This window comes from Leuresthes tenuis, unplaced genomic scaffold, assembly GCF_036924035.1.
Source record: "Leuresthes tenuis unplaced genomic scaffold, fLeuTen1.0.hap1 SCAF_16, whole genome shotgun sequence".
Classification (NCBI taxonomy): Eukaryota; Metazoa; Chordata; class Actinopteri; order Atheriniformes; family Atherinopsidae; genus Leuresthes; species Leuresthes tenuis.
The window spans coordinates 20,162,602-20,185,005 of NW_027325370.1; the positions used below are offsets into that span (position 1 = coordinate 20,162,602).

General features: G+C 41.8%; 2 protein-coding genes across 2 annotated transcripts; both read right to left on the reverse strand.

Moving 5' to 3' along the window:
- Positions 1–812: 812 nt before the first annotated feature.
- On the reverse strand, positions 813–9,981 carry LOC140272008 (interleukin-17 receptor C). Its single transcript, XM_072367313.1, is given in 16 exon segments — positions 813–1,812; positions 2,984–3,022; positions 3,110–3,205; positions 3,294–3,345; positions 3,459–3,506; positions 4,001–4,221; positions 4,322–4,379; positions 4,473–4,535; positions 4,635–4,768; positions 4,942–5,024; positions 5,026–5,178; positions 6,674–6,782; positions 6,917–6,973; positions 7,260–7,391; positions 7,487–7,514; positions 9,693–9,981. Coding segments are annotated over 16 exon segments (2,211 nt in total). The 5' UTR covers positions 9,813–9,981; the 3' UTR covers positions 813–994.
- A 3,317-nt stretch (positions 9,982–13,298) lies between these two features.
- On the reverse strand, positions 13,299–22,063 carry LOC140271894 (interleukin-17 receptor E). Its single transcript, XM_072367201.1, is given in 17 exon segments — positions 13,299–15,127; positions 15,248–15,355; positions 15,466–15,517; positions 15,603–15,668; positions 16,542–16,693; positions 16,790–16,835; positions 16,927–16,974; positions 17,075–17,253; positions 18,850–18,916; positions 19,032–19,079; positions 19,184–19,326; positions 20,675–20,777; positions 20,886–20,966; positions 21,071–21,153; positions 21,240–21,347; positions 21,468–21,480; positions 21,660–22,063. Coding segments are annotated over 17 exon segments (2,376 nt in total). The 5' UTR covers positions 21,747–22,063; the 3' UTR covers positions 13,299–14,135.
- Positions 22,064–22,404: the final 341 nt, after the last annotated feature.

Here is a 22,404-nt window from a genome sequence, read left to right on the forward strand (position 1 = left end):
CTGCAGTGGCACGGATCGACTACTATCAGTAGGAATGAATGATCAGCTTCCCGTCCCTTCTATGTTTACCACAGAGTAGCTGCCACGCTGGAAAACGACACCGACCAAAACCGCTGGGATTTAATCAATCAACCAATCACTCAACACCCAGCTCGACGCACGTTGCTGTGATGTCATCCGCTGAATCCAGGGCCATGTTCACCAAAATTTTGGATTATGAAAAGATCTTAAGTTTACACTCTAACGCGAGACAGAAACATGTCAAATAGATAATTATCCAGTATGTGTAACTGTCCAAACATTTTTTGTTGTTTTCTTCTGCCAAAAGCAACAATAAAAACAAGCAAGTCACCAATAATGTTTTATTCAACACTAATTCAACGGAAACGTATAAAACCAACTCGCTATATATGAACAAAAGCAGTAGAATATATTCACATTTACCTTCAGTGTATACAGCAAACAAAGGGATTCACAAACCAAACATTTCAGGGCTCTAAATGTGCAATATGTGCATGATGAATATTATGTACAGGTAAAGGTATAACACACACAGTGGCATTTAGGACAGCCACAAGGTAGGCATCAAATGTAAGAAGCATTGTCACTGAGATACTCTTTCTGCATTCTCGTAGCCTAAGTCAGGCTGCTTTCCTCGTGCTTTGCTTTGGAACAGGGCACTAAGATCTGCCATCTCTAGTCTTCAGTTTAATCTTCTTGAGATGCTGAATTCTTTTAATTTCTTTGGAGGTTAAGCTGTATTTAGCTGATTTAAATAGAAAAAAAAATCAAGCTTCTGTATTTTGCTGTTAAAAAAAATGTAAACCCTTCCATTTCAGTAGCTGCTACATCACAGATTATTTCACCAGCAGTTCACAAAGCTGCCAGATTGACTGGTGTTCTTCTGAACATCTCCTTCTGCATCACTTGAGGTACTTTTATGCCATTACTGGCTGCTCATCCCAAAACTGAGCTTGAACGTTTACTCCAACTGTCAGACCCATTCCACTTCACTGACCTTAGGGTCGGTGTCAGGGCTGGATGGGGGCGTAAGAAGACATGGCTGTAAGGGCACAGTTTCCCCAGACTCTTCCAGTCCCACACCGACACAACCCTGTGACACCCCAGTAAGTCGTAATACATTTGTCCCTGCTGTGAACCCCGACAGTCTTTGGGCCAGAGTGCGGGATGCCATCCTGAGCCCCCCCGTCCTTTTCCTTCTGGCTGATGCTGAAGCCATTTGCTTAGCTCCAGCTAGTTCAGTCAGAAAACCCAGACTCTGGGATGGAAGGCTGCAGACATGAAGGCCGCGGAAAAGTTGAGGCAGTGGCCTGAAACTACCTGGAGGCTCCGGTGGGAGTGATTCAAACTGCACCAGCATAAACCGCTCACCGGCACGGCCTTGTAAATAGTCTGCCAGAATACAGCTCAGAGAGGCACCAAAAACATCCAAATGGCGAGAAGAGGCAGGGCAGCTTCCTTCTTTCTCCTTGTCCTCCTCCACACCCCCGTTCTTCTCTCTGGGTGCGTTTCTCTCGCAGCTCTGAGCTCCCCATTCTTCGGCCCTTGTCCAGGTGGCCTGCGTTAGGACTAGCACTACCTTTCCCCCCTGCCTTTGCAGTCGGTCCAGTCGCGAGTGGAGCCATGGCACAGGGCCCAGCATGCCGAGCTCAGCCTGGCTCCACAGGTCCAGGGACACAGTGAAACCCAGGGCCTGGAGGGATGAGCCCAGGTGACACAGCAACTCTGGCAGACGCTGGTCATCATCATCGGGCGGGTAAAGCAGCAACACATGACCGCCACCCAGAGCAACTGAAAGAGAGGGTAAAATACTGACTGAGGTTTTTAGAATCAAATACAATGTGAATACTGAATTCAATATTTTCAAACATGTTGTATCTCATATTTTAAAAAAGGTACCCAAGTATGCTAGTGGCCCTATTTTAAACAGGCAGATACGGGTCTGGCCAAACCAAAGGTCTGACACTAATATTTTGTCAGAAAAATACGCCGCACTTTTACGTTTGAATAAACGTATGCAACGTCACATTAATGTAGCATTAATTCATGTCCAGAATCGCTTTAAGTTTCTACCAAAATCTATGGAGCTAGAGCTGGATGTGCTTTCAGTTTTTTTCCTGCACATCCCCGAAAATTCTCAAAGAGATTAACTCTGCGTTGGCCAAACCATGTCTGAAAAGGATGTATCACGCTCCCCATCACTATTTCACAATTTGAGCCAGATGAATTATTACGTTGTCATCTTGGAATATGCCTGTGCCACAAGGGGAAATAGGCTACTGATATTAAAACCTAGTCATTCAGTAGATTGGGGTAGCCAGATCACCTCACTGTTTGAGCACGTAATGTTGCCAAACTTAGACCTGACCAACCGAAATCATTAGTTTAGTTAAATCAAAGAGATGACTTTTTTCAGACGGGCAGTGTATAAATTTGTTGTAGAAGCCGAGTGAACATTTAATCCCAAATGTGTTGGAGTAGCAATAAAGCTCTTCTATTTACTACATGTGTAGCTGGAGATTTTTACCTCTTCAGATATGAGGGTGGTATTATCTAATTGTCTGGTTTGCACCCGTAGAATATTTGTCGTGTCACTCCTTTAGTTTCTTAAAACCTGAGCTCTTGTTTGATATTAATTTATTTTTCTCTTTGCTTTTTGGGCTTATTGGAACCTTGTAATTATAAAAAGTACACGTCTGTATGTACACCTCTGACACCACTAGATGGTAGTGTAAGTGTCCACAGTGTCCATAAGGCCCCAGTTAAGCAGAATCAACTACTGTGGTAATTTCACCCAAAATTTGATGTTCACACATGCGGATGCGAGGTCCCAAGAGGTTAAGAGTATGCCACAGGCCCAAGATGAGAGATTTTTTTTCCTTTTACAAAGTACAAATCTGTGCTATAAACCATCTTAAGGAGCTTTGGAAAATAGGGTTTGGTCTCTGAAACTTTCTCATACCTTTCACGTCGTCTTCTTTCAGCCATCTCCAAACGTAGCCTGGATGGAGGACACAGCTTATATTCAGATGTTTTCTTTTAGATTGCAATCATCAAATAATCAAAGGCCAAAACAAGAAAAGCTGACCTTTTAGGACACCTTGTATGAAATAGGCTCCAAATACAGCCAAACACATCAGTGGCAGTCCGATGAGGAGCGGCAGGATCCATCTCACTCGAGACCCTGGAAAAAAAAGAGCAGCGAACCATGTGACTGTTTTCAGATTTGATCAGATATCCCAAATCTAATGTGGATCCGTTAATACTCTTACTGGCAAAGGGACAGTGGGGCTCCAAGTATGACTCCATCCCTTTTATCTTCATCTAAAGAATTGAAACAGCATTATTGTCAGTGCACTACAGGAAGTCCAAAACATTTACAAGAACATATCTGATAGAATATTTTCCCATTTATTAGGCAGCAATACAAATCTCACCTGAACACAAAGCAGAGGATGGGATGACACGTTGAACTCTCCTGTTTGCTGAAAAATGAAAAAGAGTTAAACAAAATAAACAATAAATTAATCAATAGCACCAATAAAGAAAATCAGGATTTCATAAAAGCTTCCCACAGACTGAACATAAAACTTTCATCATTATCATTTTAACAGAATGGGTTGACCAGTTTTATTTTTACTGGAACAAAAAAAGGAAATAAAAGGAAAATGACAGTATTTCTAAACCTATTTCCCTATCTTTGGCATCTAAATTATAAAGGATGGCAAAGGTGTTTGGAATACTGATCAATAACCCTGTAGCAAGATGAAAGGTTACATCAAACATGTCAACATATCCTTATCACACGGAATCTATCTTTGAAGTTGTCGGACAACCTGACATCCAGAGATGTCAGCAACAAAAGAAAGTGTCATTTTGACAATGCAACACGGGAAAATAAGGCCAAGGTTGAGAAAATGGCAGAAATTTCCTTCAGCCCTAAGAGACCCTGTGCACCCTGGATTTAAACCGTCGTTACCCAGTGCCCGTTGTGTGTCGCAATCCAGCGAGCTTGTAGTTTTTGTCTGGAGCCTGTCACTTCTTCACACCGGCCCCCTGCCATGTCTTTCTTGCACAGCCACACCTCCGCCTCCAGTCTACAAGGAGATGTCGCGTTCCATTTCAAACCCGTCAACCCATCCCTCATCACAGATTCCACCAAAGTCACAGACACGTTGTGCCGCATTCTTTCAAGGGCATCTGGAAAAAAAGAAACAAATTGCTATGCTACACAACAATGAAATAATTTGCCAAGCAAAAAGATCTTGATCAGATTTTGATCTGAGGCAACACCCTTTACCTTGTTTATCTTGAAAAGGGCAATAGTTTCCTCTTCTGTCTCTCCCCTTCCACCATACCTGTAAATCAAGTTGTTGTCTTTTTTTAATTCAGTTTCATTTGAAATAAGTTGATTAATCTGTTCATTTCTCCTCAGTTAACATGTCAGCTACCTGGAAGCACAGGCATGGTGCAACAAAGTCTGATGAGATAAGTTTTTCCCTCTTGCCTTTGGGCTGCACAGATGAGTCAGAGTTTACACAAATTTATACAAAGAAAAATAAATCTGATTTTGCATTTAAGCTCGAACACTGAACAGCTTGGCACTGACTGACCCATGGAAGAACTTTTCCGGGTATTTCATTCCACACCATCTGCAAAAAGAGCTCTTCTTGTGCGGAATCTGTGTTTTCGAGCTGCAGCCGCACCACATTTCTCTCATATTCAGTCACAGCTTGGAGTCTGGGAACTGAGATGGGCACATGTCAGTCATCGTGAAAAACAACCGAGCTTCATCAATCTTGCAGAGAACATGAAAAGATCGATGAACGTGTTGGCAACATGTTATTTGCAGATGCACTATGGAGTGACACTTTGAGGCAGAAACTGTAAATATTAACCATATGAACTTAAACTTCTTACCATCACATTCTTTTACATTCCTCCCGATCTTGGTGGAGCACACTGAAAGAGCGAGGAACAGATGCTCAGTTACCCTGCAGTTTCCTAGTTTCCCTCAGATTACAACGCTTGAACTCACCTTCCCCGAGAGCTGGGATTGTGATATTTTGGACGTTGTGTGTTTCCTTGGAATCTGTGACCACCACAACAGTAATGCCAAAATCTACTTGTTCCGTCAACAGCAGCTGCATTTCAAGGAAATATAAAGAAAAACCTTTAGTATTTAAGCCACTGACAGACAATAATCATATTGAAAACTCTTTAGATATGCAATAGGCCAGCCCAATCTACATGATCTCTGTCTCTGGTAATGCCCATGAGCTACAAAGAGGAAGCACCACATGAGACATGACGTCATAAACAAACCCCTGTTTGTTTGTTGGATTGAGGTCAGTTAGGACATGACACTATCTAAGTGGCATGGGCCAGTGCTTCCTGGTTACCGCGGTAACTTCAGCAGATACCTCTACAACTCATGGACATTTTTGATACAGTGTGAGAACTGCTTCTCACTGTTGATGATTTCAGTTCATTGTGGACGTTTTCAAACTTAAAATCTCCTGCACCTTTGATAAGACGTTTTCATGCAATTTTTTTTGTTCTCTCAAGCTAATCTACAACATTAGGTTTCGGTTAGATTAGTTAGCGTCGACTGAGTCAATCAATAACTAATTTAACAGGAATGCAGAGAAACCAGAGGCAGAGAGCATGTTCCAATCTTTCGCAAGCAGCCACAGCAGGAAAAGGTGAAGCAGCACAATTAATTTTACTGCCGTTTTGTTGGTTAGAAGCCAATCTTTTTTTTTTTTTCTTAAAGTGTCCAACTCATGACTAAGGAATATAAAAAAGTAGTGAAGCAGTACCTCCCCAGTTTTGGTGTAGAGGAACAGAAGTTGAATATGGATGAAATCAAGTAAAGGGCAATGACCATAATGAGGAAAAGGCTTGTGCTACCTTTCATTTCTTTATATGCAGACTGGAATTTTTTTTTTTCTATGCAGTGACACATTGAAACGTGCATATATAAATGAAAATACAGTGTATAAAGCAAAACCAGAGTTTGTACAATTCTAACAAGCTCGAAAGTCAATACTTAGTACGACCATCTTTATTCTTCAACACAGCCTGAACCCTCTTAAACAAGCTTTCTGTCATTTCTTTAAGGAGTCTTCAGGAATAGTTATCCAGGCTTCTTGAAGGACATCCCAAAGCTCTTCTTTGGATGTTGGCTGCCTTTGGTTCCGTTCTCTGTCAGATGATCCCACACTGCTTCAATAATGTTGAGGTCCGGGCTCTGGGGAGGATTCATCCCTCCATAAGACCTGTTGCCACAGACTTAGGAGTCTCTTTTATTTTTAAGTGTTTCATAGGTCAGTATTAAGTGGCTTAACTAACAAAAAATCATTCCTCTGAAAATGATCAGGATCAAGGACTGAAAATTAGAGAAAAAGCAACAAATGTCCAAAGAAAAATTTAGAAAGACCCTCAGAAAGCCTGGAGAACTATTTGACAAGACCACCACAGACAAGCGTACCAGAGATTCTGTTCCACTAGGAGCATAATGTAAGGAAATGAGGGGTAGATCAAGACTTTTGCTTCACACGTTTGTCAACAGAAGGAGACTTGACTAATCAATCAAAAGCAAAAAGAAAACCTAAATTAGATATTTCCTTCCTAAATGCCCAAAATTACCTGTGAAAACTGGTTGGACGTCTGGTTTGAACTAGGATTTGCTGGTTTAAAATGGACCGCCTTGCAAATATCAATGATACCCGGATAGGAGAGACACACTTTCACCAGAGCTGCAACAAAGAAAACAATTTAAATCATTACAATGGAAAAGTATAAAGAAACAACATTTTTGTGAACAGGGTTTAACCAAATAGTTCCATCCCCATGAAGGCACAAACGTCCCACTTTCCATTTCATTTCATACCTTCCTCATCACTGTCATCACCTGACTCATCAGAATCAGTCTTTGCTGAACCCACATCTACAAAACAATGCAAACCGCGGTTAGTAGTTACACAACAGAAGAAAAGCAAGGCTTTAAAACCTTAACGCCACAGGACAAACAGCTTTGAAAAGAATGGAAGAAACAATCACCCTCAGTGGCTTAGTGAAATGAAAAGAAGATCAGCACAAATGTTTTAAATAAACACCTGTCAAGATAGTAAGATTAACAATATAGATGAGAAATATTACAGTTGAAAAACATAAAAATTCTGCTTCATCACCCTACCCAACAAAATCAAAGACAAGACAGAAAAAAAAACTACCTTGGAGAGTGATATTGATTTGCAGACATGGTTTAAAGTCTTGTGCGACTGAGCGGCAGAGAACAACACTGAGCTGCACCCGAGTGACATCCACAGAGCCGTATGGATCAGACAGTGCAGCGGTGAACTGAGCTGTGAAAACAAACCGTTTCTGCTTCATATAAAATCAGGGCACGGAAACTTGTTATTATCCAATAATAATAATGATGCACTGTTAAGATCACTACCTGAGCTCACGTGGCAGTCAGTGAAACCCTGCAAAGAAAAACAACATATAATTTGGATGAGAAGTTGAAGTAACACACCCCAAAATGCCTTATCGTAAGATTGTAATCATAAGATCGTAAGAGTAAGATTGAGTAAGATTTTTTCACGTGATCATGTTATGGAAAAGCTGACTGTTCCGATGTCACAAACTTCAGTCAAATTTAAACTGCCCTTTTTAAAGCTTTACACACACAATGAGTTCCTAAAGTCTAATGTAAATGTAAATCATCGTCTGAAGTGTCCGTTTTCATTCCAATTTTACATGAAAGATTTTCAGTGTGGTCTTCGTCCTCTGGGTCCCAGCATCAAGAGGCACAAGGCTGACAAAAGACCAACAGCCGTAATGCACGATGCTGTGAGGCAATTTCAGTTTTCAACAAATGCACGTTGTAAAGCGTTTGACCTCTATTATCAAAATACCAATGTTTTAGAATGTCTTTTATACCACGTTTTGTCAAAGCATCCCCGAAAGCTGATCTGTGAAAAGTGCCGTTTTAAGCTGAGTCATACGTTTGTTTCGTGACATTTATTTATTCAGAGGAGGCTTTTATCCAAAGGACTTTCCAAGTGAGCTACAATATTTAAGAGTCAGTGCAGAAAGCAAACAGAATGATCCCCGAAGATAAAAAAATGAGTGGTTATAGTAAGGTGCAGTGCCAACAGGCCACGTTACAGCATCATTACGAGATGTGGGAAAAGGTCACGGAGTTCACTTAGACCGAACATGAATATGTTATATTCAGAGTCTTGGGATAAATAAATTTGCTCTTGAAAACACAAAGCCCATTCTTGGACCAAATTATCAAAAAAGCCACCGAGTCAGCTCTGATCCAATATCACATCCTTTGGGGGACGTAAATATCAACAAATGAAGCTCAATTTCAAAACATGGGATTTCTCTGATGAAACTTCACCTTGCATTATTCTTTCATAATGTCATCATCATCTCATTTCACAAATGTCCAAACGAAATGTAAATGACTCCTACTGTGACTAAACTGATGGTTATAATAGTAACAATAATAAAGAAACTCCACGTTGGCCGTACAAGAACAGTAACTTCTGCTAAACATTTATTAAAAGATACCATCTGTGCCTCCAAAAGGACCATAAAGCCCTATAACACCTTTTAAAAACAAGGGTGAATGGACTGTATTTACATAGCGGGTTTTTTTCTAGCCTCGCTGACCACTCAAAGCACTTAAAAGTAAAATTACACTACAACCCACAATCACCCATAGACACACACACACACACACACACACACACACAAACACACACTGCTCTTCTTAGTCTGTACAGTGTCACAGGCTACCTGGGGCTTTTTCCTTTATTATTAATACATTGATGGAAACTTTCTCCTGAGCGACAGCCGTCTAAATCTTCTAAACCGTCTTCAGATATGAGCCGTCTAAACACCCCACACGGCTATAAAAGTGTGTGTGTGCGTGAGCTATCTTGCATCCATAAATTTTGCTTAACTGACGCCTGCTTTGACTTTGCTGCATGCCTTGTTTTGAAGTTTCTTTTTTTTTTAAGGATTTCAGTGGCTTTTTTCATGTTGTGGTTGCATCCTCTTGTAGGTGCCGTGGTTTTGCTTTGCGTGTTTGTCTGATTCATTAAAAGGGCAAGGGACTGAATCTGACACATTTGTCTCCTAGAGACATCAATAACTGCGATCTTTTAAAAACAAAAGGTAGAAAAGTACAGAGACCTGTCTGAAAATGAAATCTAGCACAGGACCGAGTGTTTCTATAGACCACATATTAATGTTTGCCTTGGTTCATTTGCTTCTCTGAAACCAACAAGTCAGGACATGGAGCGGTGGAGTAAGGTGTCATGCTCAGGCTCAATAGTAAATAAGTAATGGACATTAAACTCGGATCTCTGTGTGTGTGTGTGTGTGTCTCTCCTAAAACACCCAAAAGTGAAACCTGAACATTACATTTAGTTATTCACGGTGTAACATTAGCTGGATAATTCATGGATATCCATAAAAACAATTAGTAAAAGCAAGGCACAGCCAATATAAAGTAAAGCCATTTCATTTCACTTCTATGGTTAATGTGCTCTGTTTCAAAGTTAGCAAGCTCTGTGACATAATCGCTTATCTTTCAACAGTTCTTCAGAAATATGAGGCTTATCTTTTTTCCTTTCCTTTTTTACCTCGCCGCAGACGAGTTCAGATGTGTCTTGGTCAAAGACTTCCAGCGCGGCTGCCGAAATGAACAGTAGCGACAACAGCAGAGGCACAGCATGTCGTCCCCACTGGGAAGAAAGAGACATTTCGGGGTGGAGAGTGCGCCTTTGCGCCCGCCACAGATAAAAAATCCTCTCAGGCGCACGTCTCCGGCTTCCCCACTACACGTCTTTCCCCGGAGCACAGCCGGACAGCGAAATGACTGGGAAGGCAAACACGGCCATGGCCACGTCGGGATCAACAATAACCCCTTACCGTTGACACTCCAGGGCTTTTATTGACAGCTGGGGGAATAGGCATGCGGTTGCTCCACCCGCTCAAGTGGGATGAAACAAACTTGTGCTTGCCAGAAAAATGCCGTCATGTGACAGTTCTAAAAGAAAACAAATCATTTGGTCCTCCCTAAATCTTAAAATGAGATACAAGCCTACCTTAAATACAAGCTCAGATAAATAAACATGGCATATCACACCGCGTCATCATGCATTTAAACAGAAACTAAACCCAAATAAAGAAACGTTGGAAAAACTAAGTACACACGTGGTTTTAACAACTTAGAGCCATCATTTGCAGCAACCGCTTCTGTTTGAGGTTACCAGTTTCTCAGATAATTGAGGAGGAATTTCGGACCACTCATCCATATAAGGTCGCTTCTGTTCATTGAAAACATCGATTCACATGCGTGAATACACAACTGTCTGAAGGGCCAACCACAGGGACTTCAACTGGACCTTTTCAACACCTTGGGGGGGCGTTCAATTGTTGAAAACGCGTGCTAAAGTGCCCTCTACAGTGGTGAGGACGCATTATGTGTGGCCCTTTTTTAAAATTATTATCTCTTCTAAAAGTCTGCGCACGCCTTTGCTTTCTGGCAACCCTCCAAAACAAGTCAGACATGTTCAGTTTGTTTCTACCCGCACTTTGGTGACCTTTCACGTTGAACATGCTGGCTGAGGTCAGTAAAGTTTCAGATGTTGCTCTGGGGGTTTTGTCAGTTTTTTTGAACATCGTGCAGTTGACCTCGGGGTAAAACCTGTCTTCCTGGGAAGATTAGCAAATGTCTGGAATGTTCTCCACTTCTGTACAGTCATTATCACTACAGAATGTTGAACTCGAAATCATTTGGAAGATGGTCTTAAAACTCTTGTGTACCTGAATGCTAAAGACCCCAAGTCACCAGTTATTGTTTGGGTGCCTTTAATTAATTGTGAATCAGTGTTCATTTAAGTGTTAATCTTGCAGGGTGAGACAGTTCACGGTTTGGCTGTATTGTCAGTGACGTCGCACAGTAAAAAGTGTGTGTGTGTGTGTGTGTTCGTCTCATGGTGGGCTACAGTTGTGCGGGACCCGAATTCCAGTTTCAGTAGCGTGAATGACTGTATGACCTGTTATATTTCTGAGTTGATGTGGCTATCTTTGTTATTCCTGAACCACCTAACTCACTTGTACCTGCAGCCTGAGCCTGACTGCCTCATGTTCATTTTGAATTATGCTTTTTTTTATGCGCTAAAATGCGGTAATTAGTTTGAAGTGATGTTCTATTGGCCGATGATTAAAGCAAACGCTAACTAGTCACCGGAAGTAGCATACGTGGACTTTCACAATAAGAGCGCCATGCCAGTACCGCCACAAAAAGTGTTGTGTTAATACCGATGACTTGACGAGTTTGAGAGATCAGTCCGCAGATTTATTATGCTTACTGGTGTAATGAGAAAAATAGAAGATTGTTATCTTTTAAGTACAACCTTATTTGATTTATACTGTTTATACCAGTCTGGTGACAGTAACAGGTTAAGTTAATTTATAAAGGTTTATTTATCCTAATATAAGTTGTGTTTTTTATTTCTTATAGGACCCCCCCCCCCAGTCCTTTCTTGATCCATACTCTGATTGGCCTTAAGAAGTGCTCTGACCCTCTATGTGAACTTGGTGATGACACCCAGAGCCAGCACCTTACAGTCTCTCCACTATACCAGCAAACTGCCAAAACTTCCGCTTTTATAGAGGTGTTCATAATCCTTAATGATCTATTAATCAAGTAGATTAAATTATCTCCTAATTCCAAGAAGCACTGAGTGTGTGTACTTGTGTGTGTTTTTGTATTAGTTCAGTGAGGACCAGGCTACTTTTAATTGTGGCGGTCTGTGGTCAAAATTAATTTAGCCGTGAATAGCAAAGTGTATAAAACATGACATCGTTTCCAAAAGGCAGGTAATGAAACTAACACAATGTTTGAGGAAGGATTATTTACATTTTCATCTTTAACAGTTAAGAAAAAGGGTTTGAGGTCTGTAACTCAATCTGAGACACTCCCTTTGTCAACAGGTTTTAGGTTGTTTTGTAGTTGTCAGTGTAGAGTTTTTCATTTGTTCTATAGGGATCCTTGTTTATTCTTCTCAGTGTGTCTGTTAGTTCAGTGAGTTTCTGAGCGTGCCATGCACAAACTGCTCTTTTAAAGCCTGTTCAGAGTCTGGGGACTGTGAGGCCCGTGACATCCATTGTGCATTTCCATTCGCGCTTAGGATCCTTATCTTGCTGTAGAGACCAACATATAGTTAAAGGTTAGAGGGGATCTTCTCACAAAGTTTGTCATTCAATTCAAAGCCTGCTTTTACTCACTGCAGCCGAAAAGATTTGGTTTTAACATAATTCCATATGAACATAAGTTCACTGGATTCTTCATAACAGACTTAGGAATTTTGTAGTGAGGATGCAGAGAAGTTTTTAAAATGCAAATAATCGCACAAGCTGCCATTTCTTGACTACGTCATGCATTGGGGGAAACAGCTTTGTGTAAATGCTCTGCCGTTTCCTTTTTTCACCTTCATGAACAGTCTTTGTGTCCATTTTCAGAGGCAACCGCTTGATGTATTCATAAAGGTTTGAAAGTTTGGCCTGGCCCTTTCTAACAGTGCTAATGGATGAGTCATAGCTCCTTCACTCCAGAATAACCTAGACAAAACAAAAATTATACTCGTGCAACTTTGACAGATGTCCAGATTACAGAACTGCGCAGAATACTTCAAGGCCTGCGTCTTAATGGAGCCTTTGGTGGTTTGGCTGTGATAGTTGATTTTCAGATAGTGACTGCTGGTTTATGGTTGCCGCCTCAAGCTAGCATTTAATCATTAATCTCCATCCGAGTGGACAAGTCAGTTAAAACCAGCAAATTGTGTTCTTTCTTATCTAGCACACAGAGACACCTGCGCTGCTTGGTGCAATCATAAAAATGCAAAATCATACCGGTTCTTCCATGTACTACTCTGTTTCCATGACGAACACGTGCCCATGGACCATGCTCTCAATCTCTATAGTTCGGGACCGTATCATGAGGCTTTTCTTATGTGGCCGAGGGGACCCAACCATCATGTACACTCGGAACTCAACTGATACTATAGCATCAGAGTTAAATAGCAAAGATTGTTTAATCAGTGTTAAGGTCTTCCAGTGTAACTCAGCTTAGGAAACTGGGTTCAACCCAAAGAACAAAAAACCTGTACTTTAGAGACTGTGTGATGACAGAATTAGTGGCGTTTGCTACCTCAACACATGTTAACAGCATTAAGGACGCGTTTCTTTCTCAAAAGTACTTTTATTCTCCGTTCACACTCATAATGCCAGCAATGTTAGGATAAAACCTCAACACTTTTTTACTGGAGCAACTAAATCAAACCGTGGAGAGCTTAACAAATACTGCCCAAAGAGGCCCGACTGTACAACGTGAAATTGCTTTGCATAAATTCTACCGTTGAGCTTTACTGAGTAAAAATGGGAAGGACTGGGGAAAGCACCCCAGTTGTAGTTTCTTCTCCTAATCTTCTGAGATTTTTGAAGTAACAACTGGCCGTGAGATATTTGAATAATACTGGCTTTCACTTTTTATCCTCTAAATTGCTTATGATTACAGCATTTAAGTTTGCTCCTGAGGAAACACAAAAAATAAATAAATCTATGCATCAAATTTAAAATACGGTAGGTATGCGGAGGTAGAATATAAAGCAACAGGCCTCAACACATCTCTGCTTTTAGCCTGAGGGGTCTCCCTCAGATGTCCTGAGACAGCTTTTGCTCAGTGTCTCTGCTTAGAAAGTCGCATGCAAATGGGCTCGCTTCTGTTAGCAGATGCAATTCGTCACCTGTGCTGTCACTGCATTTTAAAAACATTAAATGCGTGCACAAAGACGGTGAGGTATAATTTGCAAGAAGATTTTCATAGTGGTTAGCATATTTACAGAGATAAGACAGGTGTTTGCTATGGCTTCAGTCATAATGGAGCTTCTGTTGGAGGATAAAAGCAGGAGACTGGTCGCACTGTTTACATCTTCTCAATATGCAAATCAAGTGGTGGTTAGTTCCTAACGGGTGAGCAGCCCTCGCTCAACAGTGGGACGGCTCCCATGTCTCAAGGATCAAGTTCCAGCAGAACAAAAGTCTGCTCGGTGAAACTTGAGATTGAAGCCTCTCTGCTCTCCACGATGACCCCGGGAGAAGCTCTTGCTCCTGTCCGCTTTGTGGCCTGGGAGCCGCCTGCTCTGTGCCTGATCTAAATCCATTTTCACTGATTATGTGACACTTAGCTCTTCCCCTTTACGTCCTTGCATCTGAGGTAGCAGTGCTTGCAGTCTTTGAGCAAGCTGCCGTGCCAGCCATATTGACAGCACTTTAGAAAGGAGTCTGGGCCAGCAGTGCCCACTGAACTCACCAGTTTTTGGCCCTTTTCTCACCTCTCCCAGCTCCTGAATTAAACCACTCAAATCCTGCAGTAAACAGTACCGAGGGACACCTCTGAGGGCCTTTGGGATGTCCCTGTTGTGGCAAAGGCCCTGGAAATAGACGATGGCAACTCCTTGAGCTTTGCAGTCCTGCAGCGCCCCCTCTAAAGAGGTCAGGGCAGCCACAAATACCGGCTCTATCACTGTCGAAGACTCCTTCTTCAAGTGCCTGTCTTCATCATCCCAAAATTCAACGAAAAATTTTTTTTTTTTGCATTTTCCCAGTTTTCTTCCATTCAGTTTTAAATCCTCATCTACTCTAATTTTCTCATGTGTCACGTTTGCTCTCCTGCAAGCTTCCTTCTTGCCCTCATTCTTACCAATGTTGGCCCTCTCCTCCCTCCACTTAAGGTAAGTGCTCTTGGCTTCAGGACTCCAAACAATCAGCACTTTTCCTTGTGCCTTACGGACAGCTTCCCACTGACCATACAGCCAGGGAAGTGGACCCAGATCAGCCACGCCAGGCCCGCTCCCAGCAAGCCTTTGTGAGCTCTGAGCCCATAGAGCGGTGTGCACCGTGGCACCCAACTCCTCCTGAAGCAGTGAGGCCAAGGCACACACGGCAGAGACATGGGTCGAATCCTCTGACGAACACACCAGGAGCAACGGCTTCTGGATAATCAGCCAGCCTACATATGTGGGAAATGACAAGAGGACAAGGAGTGTTGGCTGATGAGGACACGCAAAGGCAATGACTCTTCAAAATAAATCAAAATTAAACCTTTATGCATAAGGGAAGACAAGCTTACCCGCACCTCCATTCTTGGTGACGCGGTGGATGAAACATCCAAGTAACGCCACAGCGGTCAGAAATAGCAAAGCTGCTGCTGCATACACCCCCCATCTGTTATGTGTGTCTGTATATAAACAGAAAGCAGCGGGTTCATTTACTTTGTAGGAGTTGAATGTCCACTCATGCGTTAACTGGCGCAGTTGGAGCTCATGTGTGTATCTTGTACAAACTTACAGTCCGGGCACAGAATTCTCCTTCCATGAAGAGCAGGATGTGACTGCCACACCTGCAGAGAAGTTGTCGACAGTCAGAGCAGAGAAAATGTCACACACCGAGACCAGACATAAACAGTCAACAATGCAAATCGTTACCTGTACACACGGCCTCTCAGCAAGACTGTAAACGGGCACATTTATCTTTTCAGAGGGATTTATCTCCTGTAAAATGGATTAAAGGAGTCACACACATGAAATTTTCTTCTAGCAATCTCACAGAACTTTGAATATCTTTTTAGACAAATGCAAATTTACCAATTTCATGTAATTTGATCGTTTGAAAAGCTTTTAAATAAGCACAAGTAAAGGGAAATAAAGACACAAATGTGTAATGCACCACTGATCAAATTTACTGGCACCCTTCACTAATATTTATTGAAAGAAACTTTGACAACCTCCAAAAACTTCTTGTATCTAGAAACTGTAAATGTACAACATGCAGCCCAGTAGCCCCACAGCATGATATAACCTCTGCCATGATTTACTGCGGAAAGGTGTTTTTTTTTTGTTTTTTTTTCATGATTTGGTCACATAGAAACCAACTGATGCACTGCAGAGCTCAGCTCTGGTTACCTCTGTGCATGTGACCATGAGACTGCAGCTCACCAGCAGTGCAAAGCACCCACTGGCTCAGCCAGAGCGAGTCCTGGCAGCTCGCTGCTTGTACCTGGCCACAGTGCGATGGCCGATTTAGCAAATTATATGTGTGTGCCTCATTAAAATTAAAATAAAAAAACTCTGATATTTTGCCATTGCCTTTTGAATTGTTATAGTTTTTCATAATTCTGGGTATTCAGTTCATGTGAAAACTGAAATGAAGCAAAGATGAGTCTTGTTTCTTTCTTTCTAAGGAACAAGTTTCAGTTCACTGAAAGGGTGCCGATAATAATTTTCCCAATTAATTTTTCCCCCAAAGAATACACAAGTTATTCATGTTGTTCGCTCGTGTATTCGATCATTTCACATAGCTATTTTTCATCACACAAACTTGGTTGATTTGCATCTTTTTGCTTTATGCCGAACATCTATACTAACCACTGTTACAGAGTGGACTGCCCCCATGGGTGTGCATCCCCTCTCAGTGAGGACACAGAGCTGAGCGGAGAACTTTGCTGGGGAAGAAGATGTGAGAAACACCGATATGCTTTGTCTTCCTGGTCCAATATACGTCTCCCATGGAGACACAACTGTGAAGGACAAGGAAAGAGGATGTCAAGTGGTACATAGCAGTGAACCGAGACAGATCATGAAAGTTAATTAAATCATTTCTTGTTCTGACTCACTATCCTGGAAGAGGCAAGAGATATTACGGCTGCCTTGTGTAGAAAACTGTAAAAAGGGAAAACAAACGTGTGACTCTGCAAATGAACAGAAGGTAAAAGGACAGATCTCACTGCAAGCACATCCAGCTGATTCTCACCTGCACACACATCTGAGGGTGTTTGTCCACCGCAGATGTGTTAAATATCTGTGAAAAGGACACAGTGGCTGTTCAAGAAAAACACATTCATTGTTTTAAAAAAAAAAAAAAAATCCATAAGCAGTTTATTTATTTTGATTTTTTTTACCAGGGTTGGTCCATCTCTCTTGTCCAGAGTGGAGTTGAACACAGGTACGCAGAGGTGTTCGCTCTGCTTCCAGCAGAGGGAGGCAGAGATGTTCAGCTTGCTGTTCGGACACTTGGAGGTCCACGTCACGTTTGACTTGAACACCTTGACCGCAGAGGCTCGCAGAACATCTCCGACATCTGTCGAATGACGTAAAATAGATGCAGTTTACAACACCATCACGCTGCAGCGCGGCTCATTCTGGGATTCAACCGCGTGTCACACCGAAAGGACATAAAGATCTGCTTTTAAAGTGTCAGATTAGATATATTTATCACCCTCTCTTTCCATGCCGATGTTTTTTTTTATTCTATGTGCTGCAGCTTAGGGACACACATTTCTGAAATATCCTCCATCATACCAGCGAGCCTTGTTTGACATGTTGAGAAACACATTTACACATAACAGATCAACACCACCCCCCAAAATCTCTCAGAGAAGCTAGTCGGGAGTCTCTCAGCTCAGCCTTGAAACAACAATGATGACATGACTGCAGGGGGAGTTCAGAATGCACAGTATGCAATAATGTTTCTAATATTAGCAGCATTAGTTATCCGTCTCCAAAAAGATCTGTGCAGCGTGGAAATATTAACAAGATTTATGATCCAATGGTCTGAAGAGGCGCTGCTAAAAATCTGTTCTGAAAATAAAGTGTAGGTTTTGAATCTTATCTCTATCCTCATCTTGCCTTGATTTTGGCACAATGTTGCCTTCTTTGTTGGTGCAAGTTATTATGGACAAAGCCAGTAATGCAGGTAGTTAGATCATTACAGAGATTTTAAGATGTTTTTGTCAAAAGTCCTGGAAAGAATTCTGCGAGATAGATAAGATGAATTAATTAATTCTACGGAAAACTAGTTTGGCTTGCCAGCTGAAAGTGGCACCGACTTGTGGATACATGCCATTCACAAAACTGTGACAAATGCCTTTCATTTTTCTGGACCCGAGGTCAGTAAAGGTGGGTGCGGGGTTGATAATATGCTCCTAACCATTTTATGTACGTAAATCTACAGTAGAACAAGCTGATAGAGACTTCCAAGTTGCTTGGAATGAATATTACTGAGCAGACCTATGTGGCTTACGTGGGAGTTAATCATTTGTACCTGCTTGTGTTGGCAGTTGTGTAAGCTGAGCTAATTACACCTGCTAGTTGCTTCATATTTACTTAACCGATATGACAAGGCTACTGATCTTCTCATTTAAATCTTTGCAAATAAAACAATAAGAGTCTTTCCCAAAGTGTCAAACTATCCTAAAGTCAATTTCCAGCTGTTCTACGGCCATAAGGAGTAAATGTTTGATTCTGGTTTCTTTTGAAAGCCAGAACCTTTCCCAAACAATCAGAAAAACTCGAACGGCCCAAAACCCAAATAAGCTCCACTCAGACCACAGATGTTTCCAGTTCTTAGTCAGATGGCTCTTGCCTAAAAAAATAACACTTTCATGACGAGTGCATGTCTGCAAGCTTGGGTTACAGAACTGTCAGTAGGGCTGGAATGTGCAACGCCTTTAATCCCAACAACACCCATACTCCTGCATAACACCAGTGATGTTCGTAATATATATGACTCAGTAGGAGTCAGCCTGAGCAGGGTTTGTGTTTTCTGGTCGTAAGAAAATGTTAAAAAGCCAAAACCTCTGGTTGGTATTTCGCAATAACAACACTGACTTATCAGCTGCAAAGCAACCGTGGTTTTACCCATGAAGAGTAACGCAGAATCGTGTGTCACACTCACCCATGAGGCTTCCGTTTTGAAATGGGCACTTTTTATGCCGCCACGCATCTTGATACTTGTGAAACACCTGCCGGTGAAGACATGACAAGTAAATGTGGAAGAAAAAAAACAAAAAAACTGATTGATGGCCAAGAATGTCACAGTTTTTTTTTGTTTTTTTTTTAAACCAACACGGAGCTCACCTCTACGCACACGCAGGGCAGCAGGTAGGGGATTTGGAAAAGAGCCGACTGCGACTGGAATGTGAAAAACACGAGTATGTCAGAGAAATAAAATCCAATCTTACTGCTTATTCTTCTAGAAAAGGGTAGAAGAATATGCCTCGAATACTCACAGTTTGTTGAAGGGTGCCTGTCCCTGTGCATAGACTTTTTTTTTCATAACACAACCGGATATTCACTTTGTCTCCAGACTCCACAGAGACGGAGATGGTTTTAGATGACTTATTCACAGACACACTGTAGTCAGGTCGGGGTTCTAAGTCACAGACACACACACACAAATAAAAAGGTTGCGGGATATGAGCCTCACGGCCGACAGGTAAATATGCAGAGACAAGAGACGAGGAGAAAGAGAAGCGTGGATAAATCATTTAAAAAGCAAACTCACATCTCAGCTAAACCACACAGAATTACTTTCTCTTCATCCCTTTGATGTTCTGGAAAGGAGTTCCATTCTGACGCAAACCATTAATGTGATGGTTTGCGTCAGATGGTTTAATGTTTATTTCAATTAGCGATGAGTCATTTAATGTTTCTGAGTCACATCCCTTTGCGGCCTTCAATCTGAAGCCAAATGGACGGAAAGGATGTCAGATGTTGGGCGGAAATATTTCAGGGGAAGTTGCGCTGTCAGGAGTTTGCGTCGAACCTATTCCACGGTGCGCCGACAGCGTTACAGAGGCAACTGGTGGGTTATTGTCAGTGTGCAAATCATACAGTGACAGTATATTATACAGGGGCAGCGCTCGCTTCAGTTAACAGAAGTCTTACAATCCTTACAGTATTACTTGTTCAACGAAATGTCTGCAGTCTGTAAATGATGATGAACCAAATTTTACACGGTTTTACAGTTCAGTGGGCACATAATGTACCACACAAACAACTTTTGCAGTCAGCAGTCACCAATAAAGTATTGTAGACCCAAACTGCCAGCAAATCAGACACACGCATGCACAAGCGCAAAAGCCCATCTGAAACACCACTCAAAAGCCTATTAAAATTAAACAATATTCTATAATAGTTTAATATAATATGATGTGCGACACTAATACACAAATAAATACGTAAATAACACTACAAACATGCAAACCTCCGTATTATATTTCTCCTGTTAATTCAAATGAACGTGGTTTCGAAAAGGGGGCAACTATCAAACCTGGCAACGCAGTATGCTTTGTTCAGGCATCGTTTACAACTTGACCACAGTGCACACCTGCAGGTTGCTGGAGTGACGTGCACAAAGCTCACATTTAATAACATGTAACCTGACATTCTCATGATGACATTTTACATTTAGATGGAAAGCCATAGACGCACTTTAGCATTTGTCTGAAGTCACCTGACACAATAGAATTCTGAAACTCTGAGAAACTTAAGTGTAATAAACTAGATACCTACTTAGATTCACTATAGTTATTTTTTTGTTACTTAATCTTTGTGAGATAAAAGCGTCTCACCGGATTGACACGTTGCCCCAGTCCTATGCAGGCTGCCCCCACAGAGTTACAAAAGGAAAAAAGAAAGAAGATGAAAGGCCAGAGGACAGCTGGCAGAGAGGAAACATAGGAGTCAACCCCGGGTGGGAGAAATTCAAAATACTCCACCTCGTACTGTGTATGTCACACTGCAGTTTGTTGAATTTGTTCTATACGTCGCAGAAAATTCACGATTTGCTTCAGCCCTGGAACAATTATAAACTAACTCCCACTGAAAAACAAAACAAGCACACTTTCCGTGTCAGTTATTGCCAAAAAAAAACAAAAAACTTCTTCAATAACTCTCCTAAGCCCACAAAGAAAAGGTAAATCTTCTTACCGAGGTCATATTGTAATGCTGCGATTGCTTTGGCACATGCCTGCCACACCTAAACAGATCTTCATTGGGAGCCTTATGACCCTGGAGGGCAGGAAAAGATGAAAACATTGCATCTGTTAACACCATGCATCTGACACACGATGATGATGTCTGATGTTCAGAGGAAGAAAGAAAAAAAAAAGAACCTTTTTTCTCTTTTCTCTCAGGGTTGGCCTGAAGATCAGCTTTTTGGATGCAAAAATTTCGATCTTCGGGGACTGAGAAAAGTCTGGAAGAAAGAGGTGTAACTAACTTTTTTTGTGGACAATTGTGCGACAACACGATGGAATTGGGAGCTCTAGTTAGAAGACATACCATCATCCTTCATCCAGACACGAAGAGTGATGCATTCAGAGTACCTTTGTTTTAGGTCTTTAGACGGGACTGAGGACAGAGTTATGGGGCACTGTCCCCCAACAGGACCTGTCACACAGAGAGAAAAGCCTTAGTGGAACAGGTGGAACATGCGGTCTCCACATGTAGCCGCTGTGCTGATGAGACGAGACGTTTAACATGAGCAAAACGATGGAAAATAGAACTTACCATTATTTACCGGCTAAAGTAAGGAAAAGAAAGACAAACACAAGCGTTATGGGTTTTGCTTAGTCTTTCTTTTGGTTTTGAACAGAAAGAAAAAGGCTGCCTGTGGCTAAAATGTCAAGGCACAATTTGGTCGGACGAGCTTCATAAATGAACATTTTAACTGAAGTAATAAACTGTTGGCGTTGAACTCACCCGGCACGTTTTCTGACCCTCCAGCGGCAGCCGGCACTCTGCGGCGGTAAGAAGTACCAACGCGGCGAGAAAACGCATTTCAAACATGGAAAACTCATTGAAAAGGGCGAAATAATGTCGCGACTAAGCGCAGCGTTTGTTCCTAGTTTGTGTGTGCGCTCGTCACAGCCGCTGACGGTACAAGCCTCTGTGTTTTGGGTTTTTTCGCCACCCCCAACGCAGCCCACATTTCCCAGGCTCGCGGTAAGGCGGTTGTTTAAAAATAAAGGCTCGTTTTTCCTCGCGAATACTCAGACACCACAGGTGCGTTCAAAGGCGTCACAGAGAGCCCAAAACCGAGAACCCTGAATCCAAGTGTCATTGTTTTACTTCCCGGAACCGATGTTGCAATGTACAGCACTTTATTTCTCTCTCCCCCACACTCTTCTTCTTTTTTTCCCCTCCTTGTTCGTCTAGGTCTTAGTGTGTCTATTTTTTTTTTTTTTTAACAGACCACCAAAATAAATAAAAGAAATGAAAAAAATAAATAGTTATGGAAGAAAATCCTACTAAATATGAACAGACCACCTAAAACGTAAAAAAAAACAAAACAACAACATCCAGAGCAGTTGTAAAAGTTTACCATGAACGTGTCCAAAGCATAGAAATAGCAGCTCCACTGAGAAGAGACACACACAGCCATGATGAGGGCATGCTTCTCTGCAGGAGGCCCTGAAAGGTTTTGGGAGTAGAAGGTGGTGGGTTT